This window comes from Musca vetustissima, unplaced genomic scaffold, assembly GCF_032173495.1.
Source record: "Musca vetustissima isolate MV318-11 ecotype Yass unplaced genomic scaffold, APGP_CSIRO_Mvet_v1 utg8821, whole genome shotgun sequence".
NCBI classification, from domain to species: domain Eukaryota; kingdom Metazoa; phylum Arthropoda; class Insecta; order Diptera; family Muscidae; genus Musca; species Musca vetustissima.
This window is the reverse complement of record NW_026873362.1, coordinates 65,205-93,198: the sequence shown is the minus strand read 5'-3', so window position 1 is coordinate 93,198 and position 27,994 is coordinate 65,205. Positions and strand designations below refer to the sequence as shown.

General features: G+C 34.9%; 2 protein-coding genes across 2 annotated transcripts; both read left to right on the top strand.

Annotated features, from left to right (window-relative positions):
- The first annotated feature begins 43 nt into the window (after positions 1-43).
- On the top strand, positions 44-27,335 carry LOC133324806 (nicastrin). The gene is made up of 7 exons (XM_061533645.1): positions 44-143; positions 445-540; positions 608-1,339; positions 24,325-25,144; positions 25,205-25,416; positions 26,901-27,117; positions 27,311-27,335. The coding sequence occupies exons 1-7, from the start codon at positions 65-67 to the stop codon at positions 27,333-27,335; spliced, it is 2,181 nt and encodes a 726-aa protein (XP_061389629.1). The 5' UTR covers positions 44-64.
- On the top strand, positions 10,215-12,983 carry LOC133324761 (DNA-binding protein RFX2-like). The gene is made up of 3 exons (XM_061533604.1): positions 10,215-10,824; positions 10,903-11,660; positions 11,742-12,983. Exons 1-3 carry the CDS (start codon positions 10,215-10,217, stop codon positions 12,981-12,983), a joined length of 2,610 nt encoding a protein of 869 aa, XP_061389588.1.
- Positions 27,336-27,994: the final 659 nt, after the last annotated feature.

The window sequence follows — 27,994 nt, the reverse complement described above, 5'->3', positions numbered from 1 at the left end:
TTTCGTCTAAATTTTTAAGAAGAATTTATTAAAAATTTAAAAAATATATACTAAACACGTAGCCATGGAGCTACATTGGACTCAGGTTGTAAAATATGCATTATTCGCATACGTTCTGCTGGGACTGATCTCAACAAGTGAAGGTGGGTGGATAAGTGGATTTATAATCAGAAGATTGGTATTGAAACTGGGATTCCAGCCGCAATAAATAAGAATATTGTGCTAAAACTAATTAATAATAAGGTTAATAATATACTGGACTGGGACCACCATTTCCCAAGTAGTGGGAGAGAGTGACTCATAACAATATGTCTTTAAGCCTTTGTTTTGTTTATTTACCCAGTGCAACATTAGTTGTTGACCTTTTTCGCCAATCGATTTCGTTCGTTATCATTATTGTTTTTGTTGTTCTCTATTTAATTCTTGGCACTTCTTCTTCTGTAGTTTCCGGCAAACGTTTGCATGAAAAGATTTACGAGTCATTCTTTGGAGGCTCATGTTTCCGTCGTCTCAACGGTACCCACCAAACTGGATGTTCCTGTAAGTACCACATAATTATATTATTATAAAATGACAAACATTCTCTAACCACCATCTTTCCTTACAGCTGCCGAAGCTGGCTCTGTTGGAGCATTGCACTATGTCGACGATAATAATCAATTAGAATTCCTTTTGAACTCACCACCCGCTCCACCGTATGCTGCCATTTTAAAATCCGATTTCTTTACACGCCAAAATATGTTGCGTCTGAAAAATGAAGGTGGACGCAACATTACCGCTGTCATTGTTTTAAATGCCTTCAATAACTATACAGAGGAAACCATAAGTTTCTCTCACGAATTGACATGCCCAAATCAATTTAGTGGTATATTGAAGCCGAACAGCCAGGAGACCGCCACTTGCTCCGCCTTACGTCCCGAAGAAACATGGAATCCTTGGGGCACTGGACTACTACATGAAGATTTCCCCTTTCCCATTATAATTATACCAGATAATGAGACCGTAGTTCGGCTTATTGACTGCTACAAGAAATTCAATAGTTTCGATTTTGAACAACAGCACTTGCGTAGCCTTTGTGCGGTGGAAATTAAAAGTTTTATGAGTGCTGCTGTTAGTACAGAAGTTTGTTGGCGTCGTTCGAATTTTATTAATAATTTGGCTCAAACTAGATATTGTGATCCTTTGGAGGGTAAAAATATCTACGCGACCTTATTTCCGCGAAAAATTGTCGATGTCCAGGAAGAAGATGTAAAGCGTGCGGCTCAGATAGATCGTAATGAAAAATTCATAATGGTGACAACACGAATGGATACAACTGGCATGTTTGAAGGTGTCTATGGTAAGTGAAGAATTTTGATATACCTTTTTTTAATTGTAGACATACATATGTATATAAAATAAGTTTTATGTTTCTTTAACGTCAATTGGCGCTATACCAGATATCGCTCTGCATAACCATAACGCCCCTGTGTTTATGTTCCATTATACCCTAAAGCAATAAGTATGGATTTTATTTATTTCCAAACAATGAACATCGATTTTAAATTTTAAACTGCAGTCACCTCAAAATATTTGTCGGAGACTTAATTCTATAATTAGAGTAAAATTCTATGCCGATTAAGGTCATATTGTAGACTTGATGTAATGCATAGATTGGACTATGTAACGTCGCGCAAATATTCTAACGATTGATGTGCCATGTTCTCCCGAGTAAAATTAGAGAAAATGTTTTCGTCTGTTTAGACGACTTATTGATTACTCTGGGACACAAAATCTAGGTAAGATCTGGGAGGTGGAAACTATTTTTTGGCGAGTATATTAAGAACCTCGACGGATAAATTCGCCACATGCCAAGTTCTTAAGTTATGGTGTGATTAATTTTTTGCTTGTTCATGGTGGAGTAGATATTTAATTTTTCATTTCATTTGCAACATCGAAGATCAGAATAAAATTCTTTATAGACTATGACGTTTGAAATGACAGACAATTTTTAGATAGAACTCTGAAAATTTGCACAGGCATTGCTAGTAAAGCCAGGATGTTTGGTATAGCAAATTGAGTATATCGGACCACGATTTTGTATAGCTCGATTCCCCCTTAATTCTGTATTTTTTTTATTTTGGACACGGTTTTCAAATGAATTGTAATTACAATTTGTAATTATAATTCTGTATTTTGCGTTCTAATTGTGTACGAAATCTGCCTACCAACTATTCCTACAAAGAACTATTAACAGCGGTTCCCATTTGGGAATGAACCCTATGCCTATCTTTACACGTTTCTCTGTGAGTGTATAGCTATCGTATGAACTAGGATAAAGCCAATCGGTGAAGAACTTCCTTATTTTTTAACTTGGTTTTTGGTAAAAAATCGGCGATTTTCCTAAAATATTTTTTTAAAGGCCCGCCATTTTGTTAATATTAGAGCGAAGTCAATAATCCTAGTTCATACGAGAGCCCGACATGTACTCTTTCTGACACCGTTGGAATTTTCGGATTCCGATGTTCCAGTGAGCAGTTATCATGCCCGCCATCAAAAATAAGGACTTTTCTTTAATTACAAAAAACAACAACAAAACAATAACAAAAATGTTTTGTAAATTATTTTTCTTCTCTTTTACATCTTCAAATATATATATATATATATATATATGCAAATTAACATAACTTAACAAGCATTGGTATTGATTTACCAGCCCTTTGAAAATCTTGAAAAATTAATGGGTGGGGTTCCCTTAAACATGAAAACTTGACTATAGTTACGAACAAGTCACACTTTTGTTTTATGAAGTGAAAATAACACCGAGAAGATTGAGGCTAATAAAAAATAAATATTAAAAAACCATATCGGTCCCATTAATTGACACGGTAAAGAAAACAAAAAAATAACATATCTAAAGAAGCTATAGAGGAATTCAAAAGTTTAAAAAGGATATGAACTTCAGCTGCAGTATTGTGTCATGCAAATTGCAGTAGGATGTTTTATCTTCAGTGTAATATTTCTGAATATATTAGTTAAACGATCAAATTCTCAGAACAAATAAAAAACTGTCAGACGGTGTTGTCGACAGATGTATAACTCTCAGTCAATGGTTTGCGCAGGTCTACGGAATAAAACACAGGCTAATAAACTTTATATAAGGTATACGTTTTTTTCAAATAGTTAACCATCTTATTGTAGGTTTGGAAAAATATTACGATTTGCAAAGTTTGTACATTCCATTATCTTCATATTGGAATAACAAATTTTGAAAATGTTGACGTTTTGTGGGCAAGGTACCAGAAGGAGTTGACTAACGGGTCCCATATTCAAGCTTAATCTATGTAAAGTAAATATATTACCATTAGCAAGTGCCCGCAACTTCGTATGCGGAAAGGGAATACAAAACAAATAAATAATAATTTATGTTGAAATCATATAATACTGTATAATTTGTTGTATTATAATTCCGAACTGCACCTCTATTCTTACGTCTAATATAAAGTTTATTACCATTTAGTACTATTCATACACATAAGCAGTAATTTCCGAAATATCTTTCTTTTTCCCATTATAGAGATTCAAAAGTGATTAGAATTCCAATAATATATAATATTTTAGCAAATACGTACAGGTTCTAAATTTAATTAATTAAATTAATTAATTTTTTTAAATTAATTTTAGTTCCATTCCGCACTTTTGGAACACATAAATACACATTTTCAATACTACCATGTCCAACATGTCTTAATTCTACGCTCGAACAACAATCAATATTCCAAATAAAAGGTTTCCAACTCCATCCCTTCACTCAAAATCCAAACTGTTCTAACTTTAGTATCGCTTTGTACTCATAGGTACGAATTTCCCTAACTTCCTCAATCCTACAATCCAACAGAACTTTGTATTCCAATATTTAGGAATCTAGATCTATTCAGTCGCACAAAATCAAATTGTATCAAATTTAGTATCGTTTACTTCACATAAGTTAAAAAAATGTTAAAAACTATCCTCATATCTCAGTTCTATATTCCGACCGTAATCAATATTCCAAATTTTAGGTTTCCAGTTCTCTCCATTATCCAAATTGTTACAAATTGTGTACCAGTTAATACTTTTCCTACTCATATGTAAGAATTTCTAACACGACAAAGTCCAAATTATACGAAATTTAGTACTTTTCATACAAAAAAGTACGAATTTCCGAAACTACCTCAATTCTGTTTTCCAATAGCAATCGTAAGTCCAAATTTAAGAATTAAAGCTTCATCTGTTCACCAAAATCCAAATTTTACCAGATTTGATACCGTTTTGTACTTTTCATTTCAATATTCCAAAACTATTTCAATCCCACACTCCAATATTAATCCTAGTTGCAACTTTCAGGATTCCAGTTCTATCCGTTCAAATTGTACCAAATTTAGCACTTCTTTTACCCATAAGTACGAATTTCCAAAACTACCTCAGACATGTACTCCAATAATAATCATAAGTCCACATTTAAGAATTCCAGCTCTCTTCGTTCACCAACATCCAAATTGTACCAAATTTAGTATCATTTATTACTCTTCCTAGACGTAAATACGATTTTCCAAAAATTCTCCAATTCTACACTTAAAAAGTAATTTTAATCATAAATTTCAAGATCCCTATCAGACCTATCCGTTCACATAGATCAAAAATGTACCATATTTAGTACCATTTACCACTTTTCGTACTTATAAGTTTGAATTTTCAACACTACCTCAATACTGTACTCTAACAGTATTTTTAAATTCCAAAAGTATGGAGCCCATTTATCATCGGATTTGAATGAAATTTGGTACAGCTCATTTATTTGGCCCAAGGACGAACCCTATTGAAATTGGGAGAAATCGATTTAGATATAGCTCCCAGATTTAGATATAGCTCTCATATATAATTTCGTCCGATTTTATGTAAATAGTGTACGAAAGCCCCTAAATTTCTTGCGATTTGCACGAAATCTGGCATAGCGTACTTAATTGAGTCTAGAATGATGTGTGCTAAGTTTCATGAAAATTGGTTTATTTTTTGGTAATTGCCGCACCGAAGGGTCAATGTTAGGCTGATTGACAAGAAATTTTGCATAACGTACTTAAAGTCGGTTCACATATGAATACAGATTTCATATTTAATTTCATTCAATTTCATCTCAAAAGTCCTTCACAAATATGACATTTGTTACGATGCATCTTCTAAATATACCCAAAGTGGTAGAGGGTATATAAAGTCGGCCCCGTCCGAATTTACTATTTTCCTTCGAAGTTTAAAAATTAAAATAAGCTAACGTTATTATTTCAATATCTTAAAGTCTATGAATACTTCTTCAAAAACATCAATATTTTATTTATTTTTTATAATCCAAAAATAAAACCGGTAAGTACATTTAAGTTAACATAGAAAAATATTTGAAATCCTATTAAACATAAGTTGCTACATGTATATTAGTAATACACCACCTGACATACGCAACCAACACACACTTGCAACAACATACGACATCAATAAGGAAAAAAACAAGGAATGGAAACAAAAACACGTGCTAACAGAAATTTCCAAACAATTTTGGGTATATGGATGGAGAATTCTAACAATACGAAGTTAATGCGATCAAACAATAATGTTTACAAATGGTTGTTTCTTATTCAGCGTTTACTACCTGTTTGTTTGTTGAAGTGCAGCAGCACAGCAACCCCTTTTTTACAAACGCCGGCATAAGGTGCAAATACCGGAAATAACAATAGTTCCGTATAATGCACCATACCAATGTTGGTATCTTTTTTCGGTGTTTTTTTCTTTTTTTTTTTTTGCGTTTAACAACAAACGATTAATGTTTTACGAGGGTGGTTTTATATCGTTTTTGTTTTTAAGTTGGTTCGTTATTGACATTAAAAATAATTTTATTTTTATATATTAAGAATAAACTGTAAATTATGTATTGGTTTATGTATGGTCTTAAACGCATTTTGATGGTCTTAAACGGCTCTTGGTGGGTAAAAAAATTCTACGAAAAAAATATTTTCTATAATGGACACTTTTTTGAAATAGCTCCCATTTCCGTATGTTGATTGTTCACTCTGTAGACAATTTGCCACAGGTCAATAGCTTTTTCAATGCTTTAAAATCATTGGTCGGCATTCTCATCGAGAAAACAACATATAATAAGTAGTAGGATAGAATGTCACCTTCACTGAATTCTCGGTCTGTACGGAAATGCTCTGAGGTCTCATTTCCAACTTTCACGATCGATTTTATGTCAGTTAATGTTATCCTATATAGGCGTAGGGAGTGAAAATTCAGCCTCCATGATGAAACATCCGACAACGGCATAAGATTGATTGATTTCGCGACAGCAAAAAACATGGTAGTTAGCAGCACCACTTTCAAGTATTTATATATATATATTTATAATAAACTGCAGCAAAAGCAAAAACATGATCAATTTAATTTTTCCTTATCCATTTGGACCATTACCTACCAAAACCCACCATCGAATAGCTGCAAACACACCAGAAAGCAGAAGCCGACTCCGCTTAACTTACCCAGCTGCTTGACGAAAGCACTTCTTGTCCCGATTATAATAAACTGCAGCAAAAGCAATCCTTGGGTACCAAAAGCCACCATCAAGAAACGCATGGTACGATCAGGAGTTTCGTAATGCTACTGATCTGAAAAACGCAGCATATAGGGCAACCCTGCAGACAGTAGCAACACGAAATGCGAGGGAGAATTATCGGGAGAAACGTATATTCCGATACAAGAAGAAAGAACAAGAAAAACATGAGTGGGAGCAAATCGAGATTTACAGGAGTCAGAACGAAGTCCGGAAATTTTACCAACGAGTAAAACACCAAACCGAAGGCTTTCGCGCAGGCACATCCTCCTGTAGAGATGAAGATGGGAAACTTGGTGACAGATACAGATAGCGTGTTGAGGATCTTTGAAGGAGCATTTTCATTTTCTGGTATCAAATAGTGACGGTGAAGAAGATACCCAGAACCAATAAGATATGACGGTGTAGATTGCACACAACCTAGCCAAGGTGAGGTTAGAATAAATAATAAAGTATGCGGCTTAAGAATAATAAAGCAGCAGGAGCCGATGGATTACCAGCCGAACTATTCAAGACTGGTGGTCAGATGCTGATCAGGAGCATGTACCATCTGATAAGTACAATTTGGCTAGGGGAATGCATGCCAAACGATAGGAACCTCAGCATCCTTTGTCCGTGCACAAAAAAGGAGACAAAACGATATGTTCCAACTATAGAGGAATAACTCTCTTTCCCATCGCATATAAAGTGCTATCCAGCGTGCTGTATTGGACCATATCAATGACATTATTGGACCATACCAATGCGGCTCAGACCTTGCAAATCCACCATAAACCAGATTTTCACACTGCAAAAAATCCTGGAAAAGATCCACGAAAAACATGTCGACACATTCCACCTATTCGTCGACTACACAACCGCATTCGACAGCCCTATCCGTTCAGATGTGTTTAACACCATGTCTGTCTAAGGTTTTCCTGCAAATTTAATACGGCTATGCAGGGAATCTTTACGTGGCACAAGGTCACAAGTCGGAAATTACCTTTCAGAGCCCTTCAAAACCGAACGTGGATTCAGACAAGGTGTCGTGTTGCCTTTTTAACGTCCTGCTGGAAAAGGTGGCAGGACAAATTGTATACGAGATGCAAATGTGAACAAAAAATTGCACTCTGTACACCGAACAAAATATGTTACTCGCCTATGCCGATGACATCGACATAATGGGTCGAACATTGAGAGCGGTAACAGCCACCTTTGAACAAATTGAGGAGGAGTCTACCAAAGTGGGACTGGTAGTAAATGGCGAAAAGACCAAACTGATGGTATCAACGCGCAAGACGTCCAGTAGACTCGGACCAACTGTGGAACTTGATAACTACAGCTTCGAGGTACTCAACGATTTTATATACTTTGGTACCACCATAAATAAAACTAATAACATCAGCTTTCCGGAGAAAAATAGTTTTGGCCAACAGATGCTACTATGGTGTGAGTAAGCAATTCAAGAATAAGCCCACCTCTCGCCCGACCAAACTCACACTCTACAAGACGTTGATACTACCCGTGCTTTTGTATGGATCCGAAGCATGGGCACTTTCTCAAGCAGATGAGGCTGCTCTTGGAGTGTTTGAGAGAAAAATTCTCCGATAGATCTATGAGCCGATCTGAGTCGAATGTACCACGAGTATTATCATCCATATACGGACGTAGGTCGGACGTATCGAGCTGCAGCGACTACGTTGGCTAGGTCATGTTATGCGAATTATGAGGATGCTCCAGCTCAAAAGGCATATAAACACGAGCCAATTGATGGTTCACGCAGAAGGGGAAGGACACGAATACGATGGAAAGATCCACTGGAGGATGACATATCTTTCAAACTGAAAATTGATCTTTCAAATTGGAAAAACTGAGCACAAGATCGACGCGCCTGGAAATCTTCTTTACGTTCGGTTTATGGAACAAATGTCGAGCAAGCTAAGTAAGTGAGAAAGTATGGGTGAAGTCGGGGCTCATATTAGCTTCACTACTTCAACGGGTATAAGAAGTAGGCGCCCAAGGTGTGAAACCGCTGGAAGGCCAGTGTCAATAATATAGATATAGATAGTGGGACCCGGTTATTCCTATTTTCAAGTCATAGAAATAACCGGGTCCCACTATCTTAGAATCAAATATTAAATCAGGGCTCCGACTACCCTTCTGCGTATTCAATGAAATATTCAAATGAGTTGTGAAATTGGTTATCGAAAAAAAAACACATAACAATAAATAACAACATCAACAACAACAAAAATAATATCCACCACCACCGCCAATAACATTAGCGCACTATCGTCATTGTAGCTGCTTAATTGTCGCCTACTACAGCCAATAGAAAAAATAATAACAACAATAAAAAAACAACTTGTCAAAAAAATCGCCAACTGCAACACGCAATAGATGAACTGGCTTGAAAATAATAACAACAACAAACATCAATGACAGGAGAGAAAAAAGGATATTCATGGTGGCAAGGTGCTAGAAGTGAGGGATTGATGGGGGGATAGGAAATAAACAACTGATAAAAAACCCAATAGAGCTGCTACAACTACCACTGGTAAAAAATATACCACCAATAAATGAAAATGAAAATTAGTTTTTTATTTATTTTTTGTTATAAGAAATTATTATCATGCAGCCACAACATTGATAGAGACAATTGTGGTAAGGGAGAGCAAGAAGAGGGGGAATTACAACTAAATAATCACTCAAACCCAATTTTTTCAGAATGAAGAGGGGAGGTTTCTTTTGAGCCGTTCTGAAAAAAATAAAACTAAATTCTGTTTTGCTGAACACTTGTCGTTCGGTTTTTCGCCAGCTGTCGGTCGGTTTGCCGGTTTTGATCCTTGCTTGAAAAACAGAAAAAACCCACCGAAGCGGACAAGTGCATTTTCCCTTCATGGCTGTTTGATGTTGGCCAAACGACTGCGCAAATGAGCCAAGTTAAATGTACCGTGGCCAACAGAACAGAAAAAACAACCCTTGAATGCAAAATAAGAACGACTTCAATCGATTCACTTGCCCCGTTTGCTGCTGCCTGTGTGTGTACCTGCTGTTCTTCCTTCGACACTAATACACTCATGAGTCGATGTGATATTTATTCAGTAGCTATACTATATATATGGAATTTATATAGCAACCAGTCATCATCAACTATTTGAGTTTGGTTGGTTACCTTGGTAGCACCCACTTTCTAGGGGACGTTAACAACACGGGCAGCAGCAGCAGAGGCCGAAGAATTAGAGGGGTTGCTGCTGGAATGGTGGAAAAACTCCAAACTCACATACATATATCCCAATGAAAAACATATCCTTAAAACGGATTTCTAAACGTATACCGAACACCAAAGGAATAACGTCATACTTTTCACTTGCTTCACCTGTGTCACTGCAGGATAATTTTTTTCGGAAAAAAATTGAAGAAAAAATAATTTTTTTGGATAAAAAAAATATTTTTTTAATTGCTCTGGTAGCCAGTCATCGATCCACACATTACACAATAGCTTCTCATTTGGATTACATGTAAACGAAAGCTTGCGAATTTTTTGTCATTTGCGGATTTTTTTCTTTTCTTCGGACAACCTTGCTCTTGGCTAATTACTGGCGGATTAATCGGCCCGAAAATGACGACCCGATTGGCTGCGGCCCCTAGAAATTTTCTAATAACAGCAACAACAACGGCGTCTGGTGGTTCTACAGCTGCAGCCGCAACGGGACTCATAGATACCGCATCGTCTGCGTCTCCTACACTGACAGTGGTTGCAGGCGAAACAACAGCCGTGGATACTATAACAACCGAAACAAATAATGTTTTGCCCCTCATTAATGCCACAACAAATGATATTACGACGACAACGGTGCCGCTAGAAACCCTGGTAACTAGGGACTCCAATGCGACGACAACATCGTTGTGCTTTAACGGTGAGGAGTATCAGTTTATTACCACCGAACAATTGCAGGATATAATGACGCAAAAGACATTGGTGGCGGCGAACGGCGATTTGCAACAGCATCATTCGCATCATCAGGAGCTGCCGAATGGCCAACAGTCCCCCTCACCCTTATCACAGACCACCACCGCAACGGATGTGGCCTCCGCCAGTGGAGCATCTGGACATCACGACGAAGTGGCTGTCATAAATGTGGTGCTACCCATGGATACAGCAGCGGATGGTTCCAGCAATGATGAGGCCCATCAGGTTACAATGGATACCCTCACAGCCATCAAGGAAGGTGTAGTCGACTTAGCCTCGCATCATCATCAGCAGCAGCAACACCATCACCACCATCATCATCAGCACCAGGGTACAGATAACGAAGAGGCCACAGCATGTCCCCAATTTATAACTGTCACGGTGTCGGCCCAGGATGCCGGACAAAATTATCAAGTGCAATATGTCGATGCGGAACAATTGTATCATGCCAATTCCACCCAAACCCAAATTTCATACCCCTTTTGTCAACTACAGGATTATCAGACACATCAACAGACCTTCTATACCACCACATCGGCCACCGGAGATTTCAACGGGATAACCGATCTTTCCATAAATGGTACGGATCACACCACCACCTCAATTCTACCCTATTTAGTACCCGTTGAAGAAAATCTCCTACTAAATACCTCATCCGAGGAGGTACACAGTTCATCGCCACAAACACCCAATTCCACCTCAACCTCGGCCATGGGTTCGCAGTGTTTGAATTTAATTGCCGACCATGATGAAAATTCCATGGAAAATGAACACAACCATCTAATGGGTGGTAGTTCCAATAAAATTGCCTCGGCCACAGTGAAATGGCTCTCTCAGAATTATGAAACTGCCGAGGGAGTTTCATTACCCCGTTCCACTCTTTACAGCCATTATATAGAACATTGTCAGGAGTGCAATATCGAACCGGTAAATGCGGCAAGTTTTGGTAAATTAATACGCTCGGTGTTTGCAGGGTTGCGTACTCGGCGTTTGGGGACCCGAGGCAATTCCAAATATCACTACTATGGGATACGTATTAAATCCGATTCTTTGCTGAAAAATCATGACGAAGAAAAATCCCCCGGATCTCACAAAGTTTTACAACAATCCCAAAAACATTCAAACATTACAACAACAACAATGCAACAACATCATCAGGTGCAACAGCAGCAGCAGAATATTTCACCCAATGGGAAATTACACAGTGGCAATACCAGTGACTCCTCACCCACATCTTCCTCATCCATGGGTTCATCCTCATCGTGTCATCAACCCAATCGAAAGTTGTCCAAGAAAATCATATTCAAACCCGAAACCTTTGCCACCTGCTCCCAATTGCTGGGCGATGGCAGCAATGCTGTGCCATGTTTCCCACTCATCGATTTGGATCACACATTCCCTCCGGAAATTTCAATACAAGATGTGGATCTATTTCGTCTACGTTACCAGGAACATTGTGAGAAATTTTTAGAGGCCATTTTGAATCTTGAATTCAATACCATTGAATATTTATGGCGTGACTTTTGGCAACAGGCCTCCGAACATCATCATTTGGTCGATAAATATCTGAGCAAGCGTAAATGGGATCTGCTATGCCTCTCGACGACCATACAAAAGTTCGTCCAAGATATTGACTATCAATTTTTCCAAAATATGGTTGATGTCATAATACCGGATGTCCTACGCTCCATGCCCAATGCCCTGACACAGGCCATACGTAATTTTGCCTCCAACATGGAAATATGGTTAAGTGATTGTATGTCCGGAGTGCCGGAGCAAATGATACAAATCAAAACCTCCACGGTATCGGCTTTTTGTCAAACCTTACGGCGTTACACCTCTCTCAATCATTTGGCTCAAGCCGCGAAAGCCGTTCTCCAAAACAGCACCCAAATCTCACAAATGTTAAAAGATCTCTCTCGTGTAGATTTCCACAATGTCCAGGAGCAGGCAGCATGGGTGTGTCAATGTGACCCGCTGATTGTGCAGCAATTTGAAAATGATTTCAAAAATACGCTACAACAAAAAAGTTCTCTCGAACAATGGGCTTCCTGGTTGCAAATGGTTGTTGACACTGCCCTGCAGGAATATCAAGGGAAGCCTTCGTATCCCAAAGCTGCTAGGCAATTTTTACTGAAATGGTGCCTTTACAGTTCAATGGTTATACGAGATCTTACTTTACGCTCCGCACCAAGTTTTGGCAGCTTCCATTTGATACGATTACTTTACGATGAGTATATGTTCTATTTGGTCGAACATAAAATCGCTCAGGCTCAACAGAAAACCACAATTGCTGTCATTTGTGATCGTAATGAGAGAAATTTGAATCTGGAAGTGGAGGATTATCAATTGGAATTTATTAATTCAACAGATTCAATGAATTCCGAACCGGAAGCCAAGCGTGTGAAACTTAATTAAGATGTGAAGCTCTTAACAGTTAAATCAAGGGCAGAGAAAGAGAATGGCAATATGAGTATAAATATCACCAAACAAACAGAGGAGCTCCTCTTAACAATTAAATCGATTACAGACAAAGAAAAAGATATCACTGAGAAAGATAAATAAACAGCATGCATGCTCTTAACAAGCTTGATAGCAAGAGATTCACATCACTGAGAAAGAAACATAAACAGTTAAATGGATTACGGAGTTGAGAGCAAGAGATTCACATCACTGAGAAAGAAACATAAACAGTTAAATGGATTACGGAGATAGAGAGAGAACATGGAAATACATTAAAAGAAAACACTATACACTAAAGAGTTGGAACTGATTGTGGAGAAAGAGAGCCATAATTATCAACACAATAATTGGAGCATTTTTAAAGCTCTTAACACAGTTAAATCAAATTAAAAACCGTAATGTTGCCTATTGAGAAAAAAATGGGAGACTAAAATATCAGATAAAAGAATTAGAAAGAGAGAGAGAGAAACATACTTTAAAATAAATCGTTCAACAAAATATGGAAGCGGAGAGATGTAATCATGATTTCTTTGTTTGTGGAGCAAAAGTTTCAAAGAGAATACCAAAAATTTATAAATTTTAAACAAGATAAAACAAAATTTTGTGAAATATTAAATAAAAAAATAAGATGCAACAATATGTTTAAGTGAAAATAAGAGAAAAAAATATTCTCTATAACAAGAGAAAATCATTACAGTGCCTAAAATTAAAAAAATAAATATAACAAGTTAATTAAAAATCAGTGAATATTAAAAATATAAATATTTGCATATGAGGCATTCCATGTGAAATTTAATATATGAAATATATTTTTAACGATATACATTTGAAAATATCATAATTTTAAATTACATGAAAAAGAAAAAAAATATCAAAGTAATTCATAGATGATAACAGAATGCCAACATTTTTCAAATTTTGGAATATTTTAATAACTAACAGTTTCAATTTACTCGAATAGTTCAAATTCATCACCTAAGAATTTTCAATACAAAAAATTTTCAGATGAAAATTTATTCTCAAAACTTAACGAAAAATACATCAAATTAATTGAAAATCCATGAATATTAACAAAACATAAATATTTGCATACGAGAGATTTCATGTGAAATTTTATATAGAAATAATAATTTCATTTTAACAATATATTTTTTAAAAAAATATTGGTTTGAAATTACATAAAAAAGTTATAAAAAAATAATTCAGAGATGATAACAGAATGCCAACAATTTTTAAATTTTGGAATGTTTAAATTACAAACAGTTTTCATTTACTCGAGTGGCTCAAATTCATAACCTTTCAGATGAAAAATCATTCTCCAGAAATTTCTAAACAAAAAGTTAGGCTTATAAAATTTTGGATAAAAATAAACGAAAAATATATCAAATTTATTGAAAATCAGAGAATATTAAAAATATAAATATTTGCATATGATACATTCCATGTGAAATTTAATATAAAATTTGAAATGCCAACTATTTTCAATTTGTTTTTATTATTATTAAATTTTATTTTTTAAAGTACTGGTATATAATTTAAATAGATTTTTCTAGAAGAGTTTTTAAAGTTTAAATTCTTATATGCAAAACAAAGTTAAAAGCGAAAACATGGCTAATATAAATTTGTTTTAAAACTTCTATTAAGGGGAAAATTCTAGGTGTCAAAATTTTTTTTTCAGTTTTTCGTATCTACACTAATTCAACAAATCTTGAAGATATATGCGATTAATTGTGTCTCGGTGTCAAAAAATTTAAATTTTTAATTTCAATTTCTTTATTTTTCATGAATGGGAACCTAGCCACGAGGCCATGATCGGTTCCACATTTAGTTTTTCGAATCTACACTAATTCAAAATTTTTTGAAGATATAGCCGATTAATTGTGTCAGCATTAAGTGACGGCAAGAGTGATTCTTAAACTTTAAACGCGGGCACGATAATTAAAAAACTAATAATCCAATCGATTCCAAATTTTGGGACGTTTTTCTGTGAGTGTGTATCTATCGTATGAACTAGGATAAAGCCAATCGGAGAAGAAATTCCTTATTTTTTAACTTAGTTTCTGGTCAAAATAGACCTATATCAATTTTTTTATCAAACGTCTGCCATTTTGTTAATATTTGAGCCAGAGAGCCAGACATGTACTCTTTCTAACATCGTTGGAATTTCCGGATTTCGATGTTCCAGTGAGGAGTTATCATGCCCACCATCAAAAATAAGGCGGGCATAATCACAAAAAACCAATAACAAAAAATGTTTAAATTATTTTTCTTCCCTTTTAAATCTTCAATTATCTTAACATGCATTGGTATTGATTTACCAGTCCAATGACTATCTTGAAAATTTAAAATCGAGAATGGGGAAGGTTATTTTACTTCCCTTTTAAATCTTCAATAATATATGTGTATAGTTACAAATCTTAACATGCATTGGTATTCATTTACCAGTCCAATGACTAACTTGAAAATTTAAAACCGAGAATGGGGAAGGTTCCCTTAAATAAATATTAGTTTTTTCCTTTTTTTTAAACTGACAAAAAGTAAACAAGATTCTAAGTTTTTATCATTTTATTATTATTATTAAATTGAGAAATTTTTATTAAGTGCATATATTAATGTATTTGAGGTTGATGGTTTCGAATATTATATTGTTAACTGCTTGGCTATTCATTATCATCTTTAAATTATTATTTTTTTTTTAATTCCTCGACATATCGAATTTGTGATTTCAAGACCAAATCAACTTCACGTGGAACTGGTTTCATACAAATTATAATTTCACGTATTTTATTAAACACACATGATATATATTTTTGATAATTTTTTTGTGACAACTGCATTCTGCTTATCATTTTATTATTGACTGATAATTCAGCAAAACACAAAAAACAAACAGCAATATTTATATTTTTAAAATAAATATTTCTTATTAAAACAAATAACATATCCTTAGAAATTAAAAAATAAAAATGTGGGATCGAATTTTAAAAAATTTAAAATTTTTAATATATTGAAAAAAATCAACACATTTTAAATTGAAAAAAAAACAATCAAATTAGTAGCAATTGTTGAAAAAAAAAAATGTTCGGATTAAAAAAACAAACAAAAATGCTCAATATAAGTAAAATGTATAGATGAAAATATTATTAAAAATTAGTATTAATTATGAAAAGAAAATATAAGAATTAATTCTAAATTAAAAAATATATATATATAATATAAGCCCATATTTGATCCCACTTTTCTTTTGACAAACAATACTATTATTGGTGGCCTTAAGTGCAATACAATTGTTATTGAACATGAATAACAAATGATTAAAAGTGCCTTCAATATTTTGTATTTTGCTCAAAAACAATATACTTATATCATATACCAAACACACACACATTTATAACGCTCAATATTATTAATGTAATTGAAGTTATTTAAGATATAAATATGAATTTCATAAATATATAGCATAACAAACCAAAAAAGGAATACTCTAACGAAACATATTCTAGTCGATTATTTTATAATTTAGAATTAACAAGAACAACAAATGTATGGATTTTTACATATAAAAGATTAATAAAAATAATAAAAAAATATATTTAGCAATAAAATGCATTTATTAAATTTATTAAAAAAATAATACAAAAAAAACAGAGTTGAGATCATTAAAGAATAAAAGATCTCACGATTTTCAAATAAAATACCAAAACATCATAATATATTCTTATAGAAGATCAGAAGGACTCTTAATACCATATGTCCTCTTATAGACTACATAAGGTCTTTTTGTAGAAAATCATAAGGTCTTCTTATAGAATACTTTACATTTTTCTTATAGGAGATTCTTTTCTTTTTCTTATAGGAAAAAGTCTTCTTATAAATTACCTAATATTAAAATAAAATCAATACACATACTTTATATACATAAAAAATTAGAACTTTACTTCACAGACTTTGTGAAATATATGAACTCCCAAAGTTAAAGGAAAAAGAGCATCAGATGATCTTCTTATTGACACCATAATATCTTCCTTTAAATTATTAGAAGGTCTTCTTATAGAAGACCAGAAGAAGGTACTTTTATATAAACCCGAAGGTGTTCTTATGGACGACTAGGAGGACTTCTTATGAACGAGGATAAGAACTTCTTAATGAGGATCAAATGATCCTCTGTGATGATATGTCGTTCATTTTTTCTGTAGAAAAAACAGGGGATGTGCATAATTTTTTTATAACAAATGTCCTCAGAAAATGTAGACCATTTTATTGTAGAAAAAACATTTTTAAATTGTGTATAAAGAATTTTTTATATAGATAGTGAAAATCAATTTTTTCGAAAAAGTCCTTAAAAGCGAGGATATTTTTTTTTCTATAAAAAATCCTCAGCTGCGGAATTTGTTCACCAATTTTTTAAAGTAAACCATTCCTCAAAAGCTGTTGACCAATTTTCCTATATAATAAATACCGATGAGCTGTGAATAAGTTTTTATATATATATAATTATTTTCATAGAAAAATATAAAAAAAATATTCACAATATTTTTTTCTAAAAAAAAAAAAAAAAAAATTAACGAACGTTTTTTTACCCTCAGCCTTATGGCCAATGATGGTATATATACTTTGATACGTTGAAAATGTGCCTCATCGCATCGTTATATTTCTTCCAAACATAGTTCAAGTTCGAAGATAGGGAACATCGGTCTACTCCTTCTGTTACCTATCACACAAAAAGATCAAAAACTTGTGAAAAAATTTTAAAGATTATGAGCACGAAATATTCAATTTGAAAAAAAAAAAACTTTGCACAACCTATTATCTTTACCAAGTCTAGATCAAGTTCGAAGATAGGACCCATTGGTCCACTACTTCTGGACCACAAAGCGTGACAAGTTTGAATATTTAAAAATGCAATATCAGGTGAATCGAATGTCCGATTAGAGACAAACTGTGCACGTCATAACATTTCTTTGAAGCTCATATTAAGTTCGAAGATGTGTGTAATCGGTCAGAGTTGGAATTATACTGAAAATTCATTAAATAATATATTGTGAATAGAAAAACTATTTAAACCAAACTTTGTACAACCTAATATTTTAACCAACCTGTATACTGTTGGGAGATGAGACTTATCGGTTCACTCCTTGTAGTACCTCGCCCACAAGGAATCAAAATTTTGAAAATTTGTAATTCTTATATGAAACGTACGGAGAATCCAAATTTCATACAAACGTTGGTCATCGTAATATTTTTATAAAGCCTAGATCAAATCCAAATATGGGACCCATCGGTCATCTCCTTCTGGTACTTGCCCCACAATTGGTCAACATTTTGTTGAAATGTAATTTCATGCGAGCGAACTATCCGATTTAAACTTAATTTTGCACAACCTAATATTTTAACCACCATTTAACCATGTCTGTTCCTTCTAGTTTTTCTCAAATAGAGCGAAAGGAATATTTAATTTCATCCTAACATTGCACATATTAATATATTTACCTTACATAGGTCAAGCTTGAAGATGACACCCGTTCGTCTACTCCCACTGGTACCTCAACTACAAAGTGTAAAAATTATAAAAAATTTGTTAATTCAATATTGAACGATTAAAATGTTCGATTTGATCCAAACCGTTGCACATCATAATATTTTTACCTCAGCTAGATCAAGTTTGAAGATGGGATCGATTCTCTCCTTTGGGAACCTCTCAATATGTCAAGATTTTGAAAATTTGGATCAAGCTTTGCAAATCGAAATACTTTTTCCAAACCTAGATCATGTACGAAGATGAGACCCAGCAGTTTACTCCTTTTGGTACCTCCACCACAAACATTTTAACATACAGTAACCTCTTCCATCTGTGGAGAGGTACCACCACAGATGGCCAACTATTTGATAAAAAGCGAATAATAAATACAGTGTGTAGTAGTTCCGTAGACCTACGCAAACCTGGGGACACTTTTTGACTTGTCATGAGTCATGTATATAAAACCTATCATAAGAAGCTGATTATTTCTTGTATTTAAAAATCTGCTGTAACGGAAACCCGATTCTGTATCAAAAAACTTACAGAATCAGAACAATTTTTTAAAATTCTATAGAATTTTTTCTGTTCAAAAATCGTCTTTTTTCGGATTTTTTGGTGTTGTTGTAAAAGTAATGCGAAATCCATTTTTTCCATTTTTTAGAATGCGAAATCCATTTTTTATCTACCAAAAACGAAAAAAAAAATCCTCAAAGGGCGAGGAAGCTAAAAACGATTTATATTTCCTGTTTTATCTCATTAGCTGCGGATCAATAAAATATTGGAAAATATTGGAAAAAATATCAGAACTTTTTTGCATAAACTTTTTTCCAAACAGACCTTTTCTCAGAAGCTGAGCACCATTTTTTTCTATAGGAAAATATCTTCCAAAGCCGAGGAGCAATTTTTTTCTTTACAATAAATCTTGAGGAGCTGTGAATAAATAGCTTTTATATAAAAAAATCTTTAGAACCCCACAACTAATCCCTAGAAGCTGATAAACTATTATTTTATAGCATTTTTTTTTTAATTTTTTTATAGTAAAAATAAAAAAATACTCACAATGATTTTTTTTTCAATGAAAGCTTTTCAACGAACTTATTTTGCTATAGCAACAAAAAACCGTTTTAGGAAGTTTCTAGGAAGGTTATTAAAAATCGATAACGCAGACGACATAAACTTGTCAAATTGGATCCTAAGTATACCACATTTTCCATTCTAACTCCCGCTAATGTATAATTTGGAATTTTAAAATTTTCATATGCTAAAACCGAATCAAAACAGATCGGTGTGTTTAAAATCTCATCTCCTCCACAATTTAAGAAGGTGCAAAAATATTCTCAAAATTCATCTGTATTTTAAACCAGTGAGCGGAGTAGTATAGTCGGACGGGCCGGCCATATGATACCCTACACAACTACCATAAAAATCTAACTTTCTGTGGAAAATCTAACTTTCGGTGAACCTGGCAATATTTCGCGATATTGCCGATCTTGACCGATTATAGGCCAACAGCTCCATTTTCTAACCTTGGCATATTGTTTGGAAAATCTTGTTTCCCCGAGGTGGATATTTCCGCCATAAAGTGAAAATTTGGTCACTTTAGATTTTGATTGAATGTTGACCGATCATCATATACAGTCATTTTAAGTATTTGCTCAGATCCATGTAAAATATGCAACGACTAGCAAATCTGACAAAAATAAAGTTTTCAGTTCCCCCCTAAATAGCATCTCAACATCACTGAAAATTATAGACGTCGTCCTTGACCATAACCGGTCCATTTGACCCGCTAAATAATTGCCGATCTTTATCAAAACAGGCATGCTTATTCTTTGGCCCGATCCCTTTCTCCATGTAAAATTTCGCTATGTTCGAGCCATCATTGCGGTCTCTGGAGCGACCAGAAAATAAGACAAAAATGTAGTATTTGGTCCATTTTATACCCTAAATATTAACCGATCTTTACCACAAACAATAGGGGTCCACATTGGCCAGAACCCATCCTACATGCAAAATTTCGTGAAGATTGGTCCATAACCGTGTTTACAAATTATAATGGACAGACGGACGGACACACATGTCTAGATCGACTTAGCTGGTAGAGATATGATCGGTATACTTAAAGGTGGGTCTAGGACCAATATTTCGAGGCGTTACAAAGTCTTGGGGCTGTACAAAGCTATAATAACCTGACGACATAGTTGTGTCGGGTATACAAATCTACATCCTTATAGGGCTTGAAAACTATGTTTTTTGAAAGCTCTATTCTGAGCTTGAAAATAAGTGCTGTAATTAATTAACGTTTCGCTGTGACATTAAAAATATTTTTTTTGTATATATAAATTTGAGTACCAAATGTACCACGGTTATTGATCTACGTAGGTAATAACTTTAAAAAATTTTAAAAATTATATATATGAAACATATTTATAATTTTTTTCTTCGAGTATATGTGAAAATACCTCAAGAATAATTCCTCAAAATTGGATCCAAATATCTCCATTATTAAAAGTTTTACAACATTTTTATTCGAAAAAAGGTACAAATGTACCTGGCTATTGACCGTAGAGTTGAGTCCACCTTCTGTTAGTTCTTGAAAAATTGTTTTCCTAAAAACACAGCAGACCCGACGAACTTCGTGTCGCCCCACTAAGAAATTAAAATTCGAAAAACACTTCCACACAAATTTCCATATCAAAATAATTCATTCGGTATTTCCAATTTCGCGACTTTTCTCAAATCTTTTCTCAAACCTTCCCACTGCAATTACAAACAATCGAAATGAAATGTTAGTCAAATCAGCCCAGCCGTTTTCATACGATGAATTGCTATACATTTTTTACACCATTTTTTCAAAGCACAGTCTTTGTTAGAGGATTCTAAAATAAGTTTCTGAATTTATGTTCCAAACCTTCAACTCTATTTTACATATATTAGCATTATTTATCACCTAAAATAAAAATGCAACCTAGTTATATAAAATAACAGTACGAAACGTTACCAATTCCCAGGCAAACCCACAAAAGGATGAGTTAACTCCCACGATTATGTAAATTTAAAAAACAATTCTCACGATCGAATAAAAACAAAGAGAAACAAAAGATAACAAATAACACCCTATTAAGATAACACACACATACACACAAAACCTCCCGACTACTTCAAATAACTCAACAGAAAAAACTCACTCATCTTCAATTTTAAAATTAAAGAGGGAGAAAACAACAACCACCACTCATCCTTGTTGCGATGATCCTCAAAATTGTTGCTCTCTAAAAGTATATATAAAATATAATTTGGTGTGTAATTATGCAACGGTAACAAAACAAAACTCTCCTCTGACAACCTGAAGCGGTCAATTTCTCCCCTTCAACAAAATGGGCAACTTGTAACTATGCGCTGCACTCCCCCATCAAACAAACATTTAGTTCCGTTTTTCATTTTGCTGTGTGGCTACACGGCAGGTGTACATCCTTTGTATACCAGCCAGTGTCATTACCTGTCAGCTAATCTTCAGTGTGTGTGCGTGCTTGCTTGCGCAAGTGCCATATGGCAAATTACTGCAGTTTTGTTTTTTTTTCGATTCTAACAATTGAATGGTTTATTTCCACAGCGTCGTATTAAGGGTGCCATTTTCCATTCCGATGATGATATACGATGGGAATTTGTTTGTTGGCATTACATTGTGGATCGGCGCAAAAGTCATTTCGCTGACATATGGTGACACAATTGAGTGTGCGTGAGGTAATTGGTAACGTGGTAATGGAAAAACCCAAATTCCTTTTTTTTTTAATGCTGGCAATTGTTTTGGGTACAACATAGAACACATGGAATGGGTGGTATTCAAATAGAAGAAGGCCATCAGGAGGGGTTTTTTTTGACAGACCAAAATTTGTTTTTCTCAGAGGAGGGCATACAAAGACAACAGCATATGGAGTGGGTGGTATTCTAATAGAGGATCATAAGGACTTATTTGGTTAATGGAGATAAACTCAAATAAGGTCTTCTGTGCTGTGATTATTTGGTCCAGAAGACCATAAACAGATATTCCCTCAGAAAACCAACAAGTCTTCTAATAGAGGACCTGTAGTTCTACATAAAGAAGAAGAAATAGAGGACCAAAATTACTTCTTATAAGAGACCAAAAATTTCTTCTTATAGAGAACCTGAAGAAGAAGTTCTTATAGAATGTTCTCTCATAGAAGAGTCGAAGATCTTATTCTAAAATATCAGAATGTCTACTTATAGAAGGCAAGAAGACCAAAAAGTCTTCTTGTGGAGGACCAAAAGGACTACTTATACAGGGTTAAAAGGACCAGAAAATCTTATTATACAGGAGATATTTTATAAACACCAAGGTCTTCCCATAGAAAGACCCGAAGAACGCCAGAAGGTGTTCCTATTGAATTCTTTAAGAGAAAATGTTCCCAAGATTATCCGAGACATCAACGTGGATTGTAGAAATAATATTTTTCAAGGACTATCAGAGCCATAAACGTGGATATTTTAAAGAATGTTTTTCAAGGACTATCAAAAACATAAAAATTGATTTTTTAGAAAATATTTTTTTAAAGGACTATCAGAGCCATAAAAGTGGGATTTTTAAAGAATATTTTTGAAGGACTAACAGAGCCATATATGTCGATTTTGGAAGGACTATCAGAGCCATAAACGTCGATTTTTTTGAAGGCCTTTCTGAACTGTAAACGTAGATTTTTTAGAGAATATTTTTGAAGGACTATCCAAGCCATAAAAGTGGATTTTTTAATGTCTTTCAGAGCCACAAACATGGATTTTTTTAAAGAATATTTTCGAAGAACTATCAGATTTTTCCCCTTTCCAGCTTGTGTAAAGATGGCTATCTATTTATGTAGAAGACTCCCTTCAGCTCGTCTATAAAGACTCCCTTCAGCTCGTCTATAAAGACTACCTTCAGATCGTCTATACAGACTTCCTTCAACTCGTCTATAAAGACTCCCTTCAGCTCGTCTATAAAGACTCCCTTCAGCTCGTCTATAAAGACTCCCTTCAGCTCGTCTATAAAGACTCCCTTCAGCTCGTCTATAAAGACTCCCTTCAGCTCCTCTATAAAGACTCCCTTCAGCTCGTCCATAAAGACTCCCTTCAGCTCGTCTATAAAGACTCCCTTCAGCTCGTCCATAAAGACTCCCTTCAGCTCGTCTATAAAGACTCCCTTCAGCTCGTCTATAAAGACTCCCTTCAGCTCGTCTATAAAGACTCCCTATCAGCTCGTCTATAAAGACTCCCTATCAGCTCGTCTATAAAGACTCCCTATCAGCTCGTCTATAAAGACTCCCTATCAGCTCGTCTATAAAGACTCCCTATCAGCTCGTCTATAAAGACTCCCTATCAGCTCGTCTATAAAGACTCCCTATCAGCTCGTCTATAAAGACTCCCTATCAGCTCGTCTATAAAGACTCCCTATCAGCTCGTCTATAAAGACTCCCTATCAGCTCGTCTATAAAGACTCCCTATCAGCTCGTCTATAAAGACTCCCTATCAGCTCGTCTATAAAGACTCCCTATCAGCTCGTCTATAAAGACTCCCTATCAGCTCGTCTATAAAGACTCCCTATCAGCTCGTCTATAAAGACTCCCTATCAGCTCGTCTATAAAGACTCCCTATCAGCTCGTCTCTTAAGACTCCCTTCAGCTGGTCTACAAAGACTCCGTTCAGCTGGTCTACAAAGACTCCGTTCAGCTCGTCTATAAATTAAATTATTCTAATATTAAAAAAATATATTTTTTTTCATTCCAGGTGTTGGTGCAATGGATTCCTTAACCGGTTACACCATACTCGTCAGTGTTGCTCATACTCTGTCACGTTTGCTCAAGGATAAACAACAATTGAGGAATCCCAAATTAAATATTCTCTTTATGATATTTAACGGTGAATCGTATGATTATATTGGTTCGCAGCGTTTTGTCTACGATTTGGAGAATTTATCGTTTCCCAAACCCTCAACCCACACAGCACCCATTACTTTCGATAATATTGAATTTATTTTGGATTTGGGTACATTCGATGAAATTACCAATATTAAGCTGCACACAATATTGGAATTTCCACAGGCCAAAACGTTGCTAATGAAGTTGCAGAAATATGGCAACACTCCCAAATATGATTTCAATATAAATTTCCAGAGTTTTGTGGGCTATCAAATGCCACCAACATCGGCACAATCGTTTTTAAGGAAAAACATTTCATTCCCTGCTGCAATCTTGAATGCACCCCCCAAAAATCGTTTCTATCATTCGGTATATGATGATGGGGCAAATTTGAAATATAATTATACCAATTCATCGCTGGATTGGACAAAGTTAATGGTGAACGGAGATGCGGGGAAATATTTCCATGCGGAAGATGTACAAATGAAAATACGCAATGTTTCAGCGGTGGTGGCAATGTCTTTGTATGAAATGTTAACCGGGCAGGAATACAGTGGTGAGGAGTTACCCAGCCCAATATTAATCGATGAGATTTTGTATTGTTTTATAAAGTCGCAAAATTGTCCGCTGTTCTTTGCTGCCTCAAAGCCGAATAGTTTTTCGAAGTTGCCTTTGATTGCACCAAATCGGTGAGTTTTGAAATTAGATTTTAATTTTATTTCATTATTCAATTTTTTTTTTAATTTCAGCTATATAAGTGTAAATCGAGATAGCCAGGAGGCCACCATATGGACTTATCGCATAATGGGTTATTTGCTCTCACAAAAAATACCCAATGCCAGCCAGGAAAATTGTACCCAATTGCCAAAATATTGGTTTGCTGGCTATAGCAAACAGGGAGAGTGTGGCCTGACCACACAAAACTTTTCATTAGCCTTAAGTCCTGCATTTATCATAGAAAGTGAGTAGGTTGAATTATATAAGACTATTCCATAAACCTATCTGGACAAGTTCAGCACGAATGAGGGAAATCTTAAAGACCAGCAGAGCAAAAGGGAGTACTTTTAGGCGAGCTGAAGGAAGACTTTATAAGTGAGCTGAAGGGTGTCATTATAGACGCCTGGAAGGCATATGTAGGCTGAAGGGCTTCTTTATATACAAACTAGAGGATATCTTTATATACGAGCTGAAGGGAGTCTTTATAGTCGAGCTGAAGGGAGTCTTTATAGACGAGCTAAAGGGAGTCTTTATAGACGAGCTGAAAGGAGTCTTTATAGACGAGCAGAAGGGAGTCTTTATAGACGAGCTGAAAGGAGTCTTTATAGACGAGCTGAAGGGAGTCTTTATAGACGAGCTGAAGAGAGTCTTTATAGACGAGCTGAAGGGAGTCTTTTATAGACGAGCTGAAGGGAGTCTTTTATAGACGAGCTGAAGGGAGTCTTTATAGACGAGCTGAAGGGAGTCTTTATAGACGAGCTGAAGGGAGTCTTTTATAGACGAGCTGAAGGGAGTCTTTTATAGACGAGCTGAAGGGAGTCTTTTATAGACGAGCTGAAGGGAGTCTTTTATAGACGAGCTGAAGGGAGTCTTTTATAGACGAGCTGAAGGGAGTCTTTTATAGACGAGCTGAAGGGAGTCTTTTATAGACGAGCTGAAAGGAGTCTTTATAGACGAGCTGAAAGGAGTCTTTATAGACGAGCTGAAGGGAGTCTTTTATAGACGAGCTGAAGGGAGTCTTTTATAGACGAGCTGAAGGGAGTCTTTTATAGACGAGCTGAAGGGAGTCTTTTATAGACGAGCTGAAGGGAGTCTTTTATAGACGAGCTGAAGGGAGTCTTTTATAGACGAGCTGAAGGGAGTCTTTTATAGACGAGCTGAAGGGAGTCTTTTATAGACGAGCTGAAGGGAGTCTTTTATAGACGAGCTAAAGGGAGTCTTTATAGGCGAGCTGAAAAGAGTCTTTATAGGCGAGCTGAAGGTAGTCTTTATAGGCGAGCTGAAGGTAGTCTTTATAGGCGAGCTAAAGGGAGTCTTTATAGGCGAGCTGAACGGAGTATTTATAGGCGAGCTAAAGGGAGTCTTTATAGACGACCTGAAGGGAGTATTTTATAGGCGAGCTGAAGGGAGTCTTTTATAGGCGAGCTGAAGGGAGTCTTTTATAGGCGAGCTGAAGGGAGTCTTTATAGGCGAGCTGAAGGGAGTCTTTATAGGCGAGCTGAAGGGAGTCTTTATAGACGAGCAAAGGCGAAAATTAGAAGGAAGTCTTCATGGACGAGGTAAGAGGAATCTCTATAGAGTCTTAATGGAGGTGTTTTTTTCTATATGAAGCAGAAATAGTTTTTTTATTATTGAACTATAGAAATTATTTTGTAATTATCTGCTGTCTAGAAACGAGGCTTATTGGGACCCAATTTATTTTATTAAACAAAATATATTTCCTTATAGATTACAATTGGAGTTCTGGTGAATATTCCACATGGACTGAATCAACATGGAGCTCGTTGAGTTCACGACTATTTTTGCGTCCGTCCCGTACCCATGAAATTGTTACACTAAGCACCGGCGTTTTGGTATTTTTCATTTCGTTCTGTCTGATTTATATTATCAGTACACGTTCAGAAGTACTATTTGAAGATCCTGGACCAAGTGCCAGCACCGATGCGTAAGATATTTGATTAATATTTTTTAGTTCATTTTTCTCTTATATATTTTTTATATATTTCTATATGTGAGTGTGTGTGTGTTTCTCTTTAGTATTTTTAGGTGATATTTAATCCTATAAATTTTTTATATTTTTTTCTTTCTTTTTTGTGTTTTTTATTTTCCTGTAACACCCATCCTTTGGATAACAATAGGTTAAACCCACCAACAGCTTGTTAATTATGACCACTACCACCACCAACTCCACCATATCACCACCAATTCTAAAGACACTGATTTTTTAGCACCACAAACTACTACTACAACAACTATTCTAACACTGACAACATCAACAACAACAAAAATGTGTGACAACAACTTTAAGCTAATATTTTTTTTAGTATAGTGTGGAGTCTCTAGATTGTGCTTTATATGGTAAATATGTGTTGTGTATAATCATTTCATAATTTTTAGATCTTTATTTTATTATTTTGATTTTCCATAGAAATTGTGAAATATCATTTCATTATATTATGTAGAAGAGATTATTTTGGTTTCTTCATTAAAATTGGTTTAATATTTTTGAGTAAGAATGCCCAGATAAACATTATAAACTAGATTATGAATGGATTATTTATATTATAGTATTTATACACAGGCTTATGTGATAGGATTCATAATATTTAAGTTAAATTATATTGAAATTTAAACTGAAACAAATTTTTGTGAGATCATTTTATTTTTTGCTTTGGAGAATATATCTCTTCCAAAAACATCCAGCACCCCTGTGTCGATAATATTTAATTTATTTTGGATTTGGGTATCTTGAAATCACCAATAGTTGCACATAACATTGGAATTCTAACAGACCAAAACGTTACTAATGAAGCTGCAGAAAT

What these genes read in the sequence shown, in the direction of transcription:
- LOC133324761 (XM_061533604.1), top strand. Translation starts at nt 10,215, where the DNA reads ATGACGACCCGATTGGCTGCGGCCCCTAGAAATTTTCTAATAACAGCA. An exon ending in CCTCACAGCCATCAAGGAAG is followed by an intron (nt 10,825 to 10,902) that starts GTGTAGTCGACT and finishes ACCAGGGTACAG; the next exon opens with ATAACGAAGAGGCCACAGCA. An exon ending in AATCCCCCGGATCTCACAAA is followed by an intron (nt 11,661 to 11,741) that starts GTTTTACAACAA and finishes CAGCAGCAGCAG; the next exon opens with AATATTTCACCCAATGGGAA.
- LOC133324806 (XM_061533645.1), top strand. Translation starts at nt 65, where the DNA reads ATGGAGCTACATTGGACTCAGGTTGTAAAATATGCATTATTCGCATAC. An exon ending in ACTGATCTCAACAAGTGAAG is followed by an intron (nt 144 to 444) that starts GTGGGTGGATAA and finishes CTTCTTCTGTAG; the next exon opens with TTTCCGGCAAACGTTTGCAT. An exon ending in CCAAGTGCCAGCACCGATGC is followed by an intron (nt 27,118 to 27,310) that starts GTAAGATATTTG and finishes GGATAACAATAG; the next exon opens with GTTAAACCCACCAACAGCTT.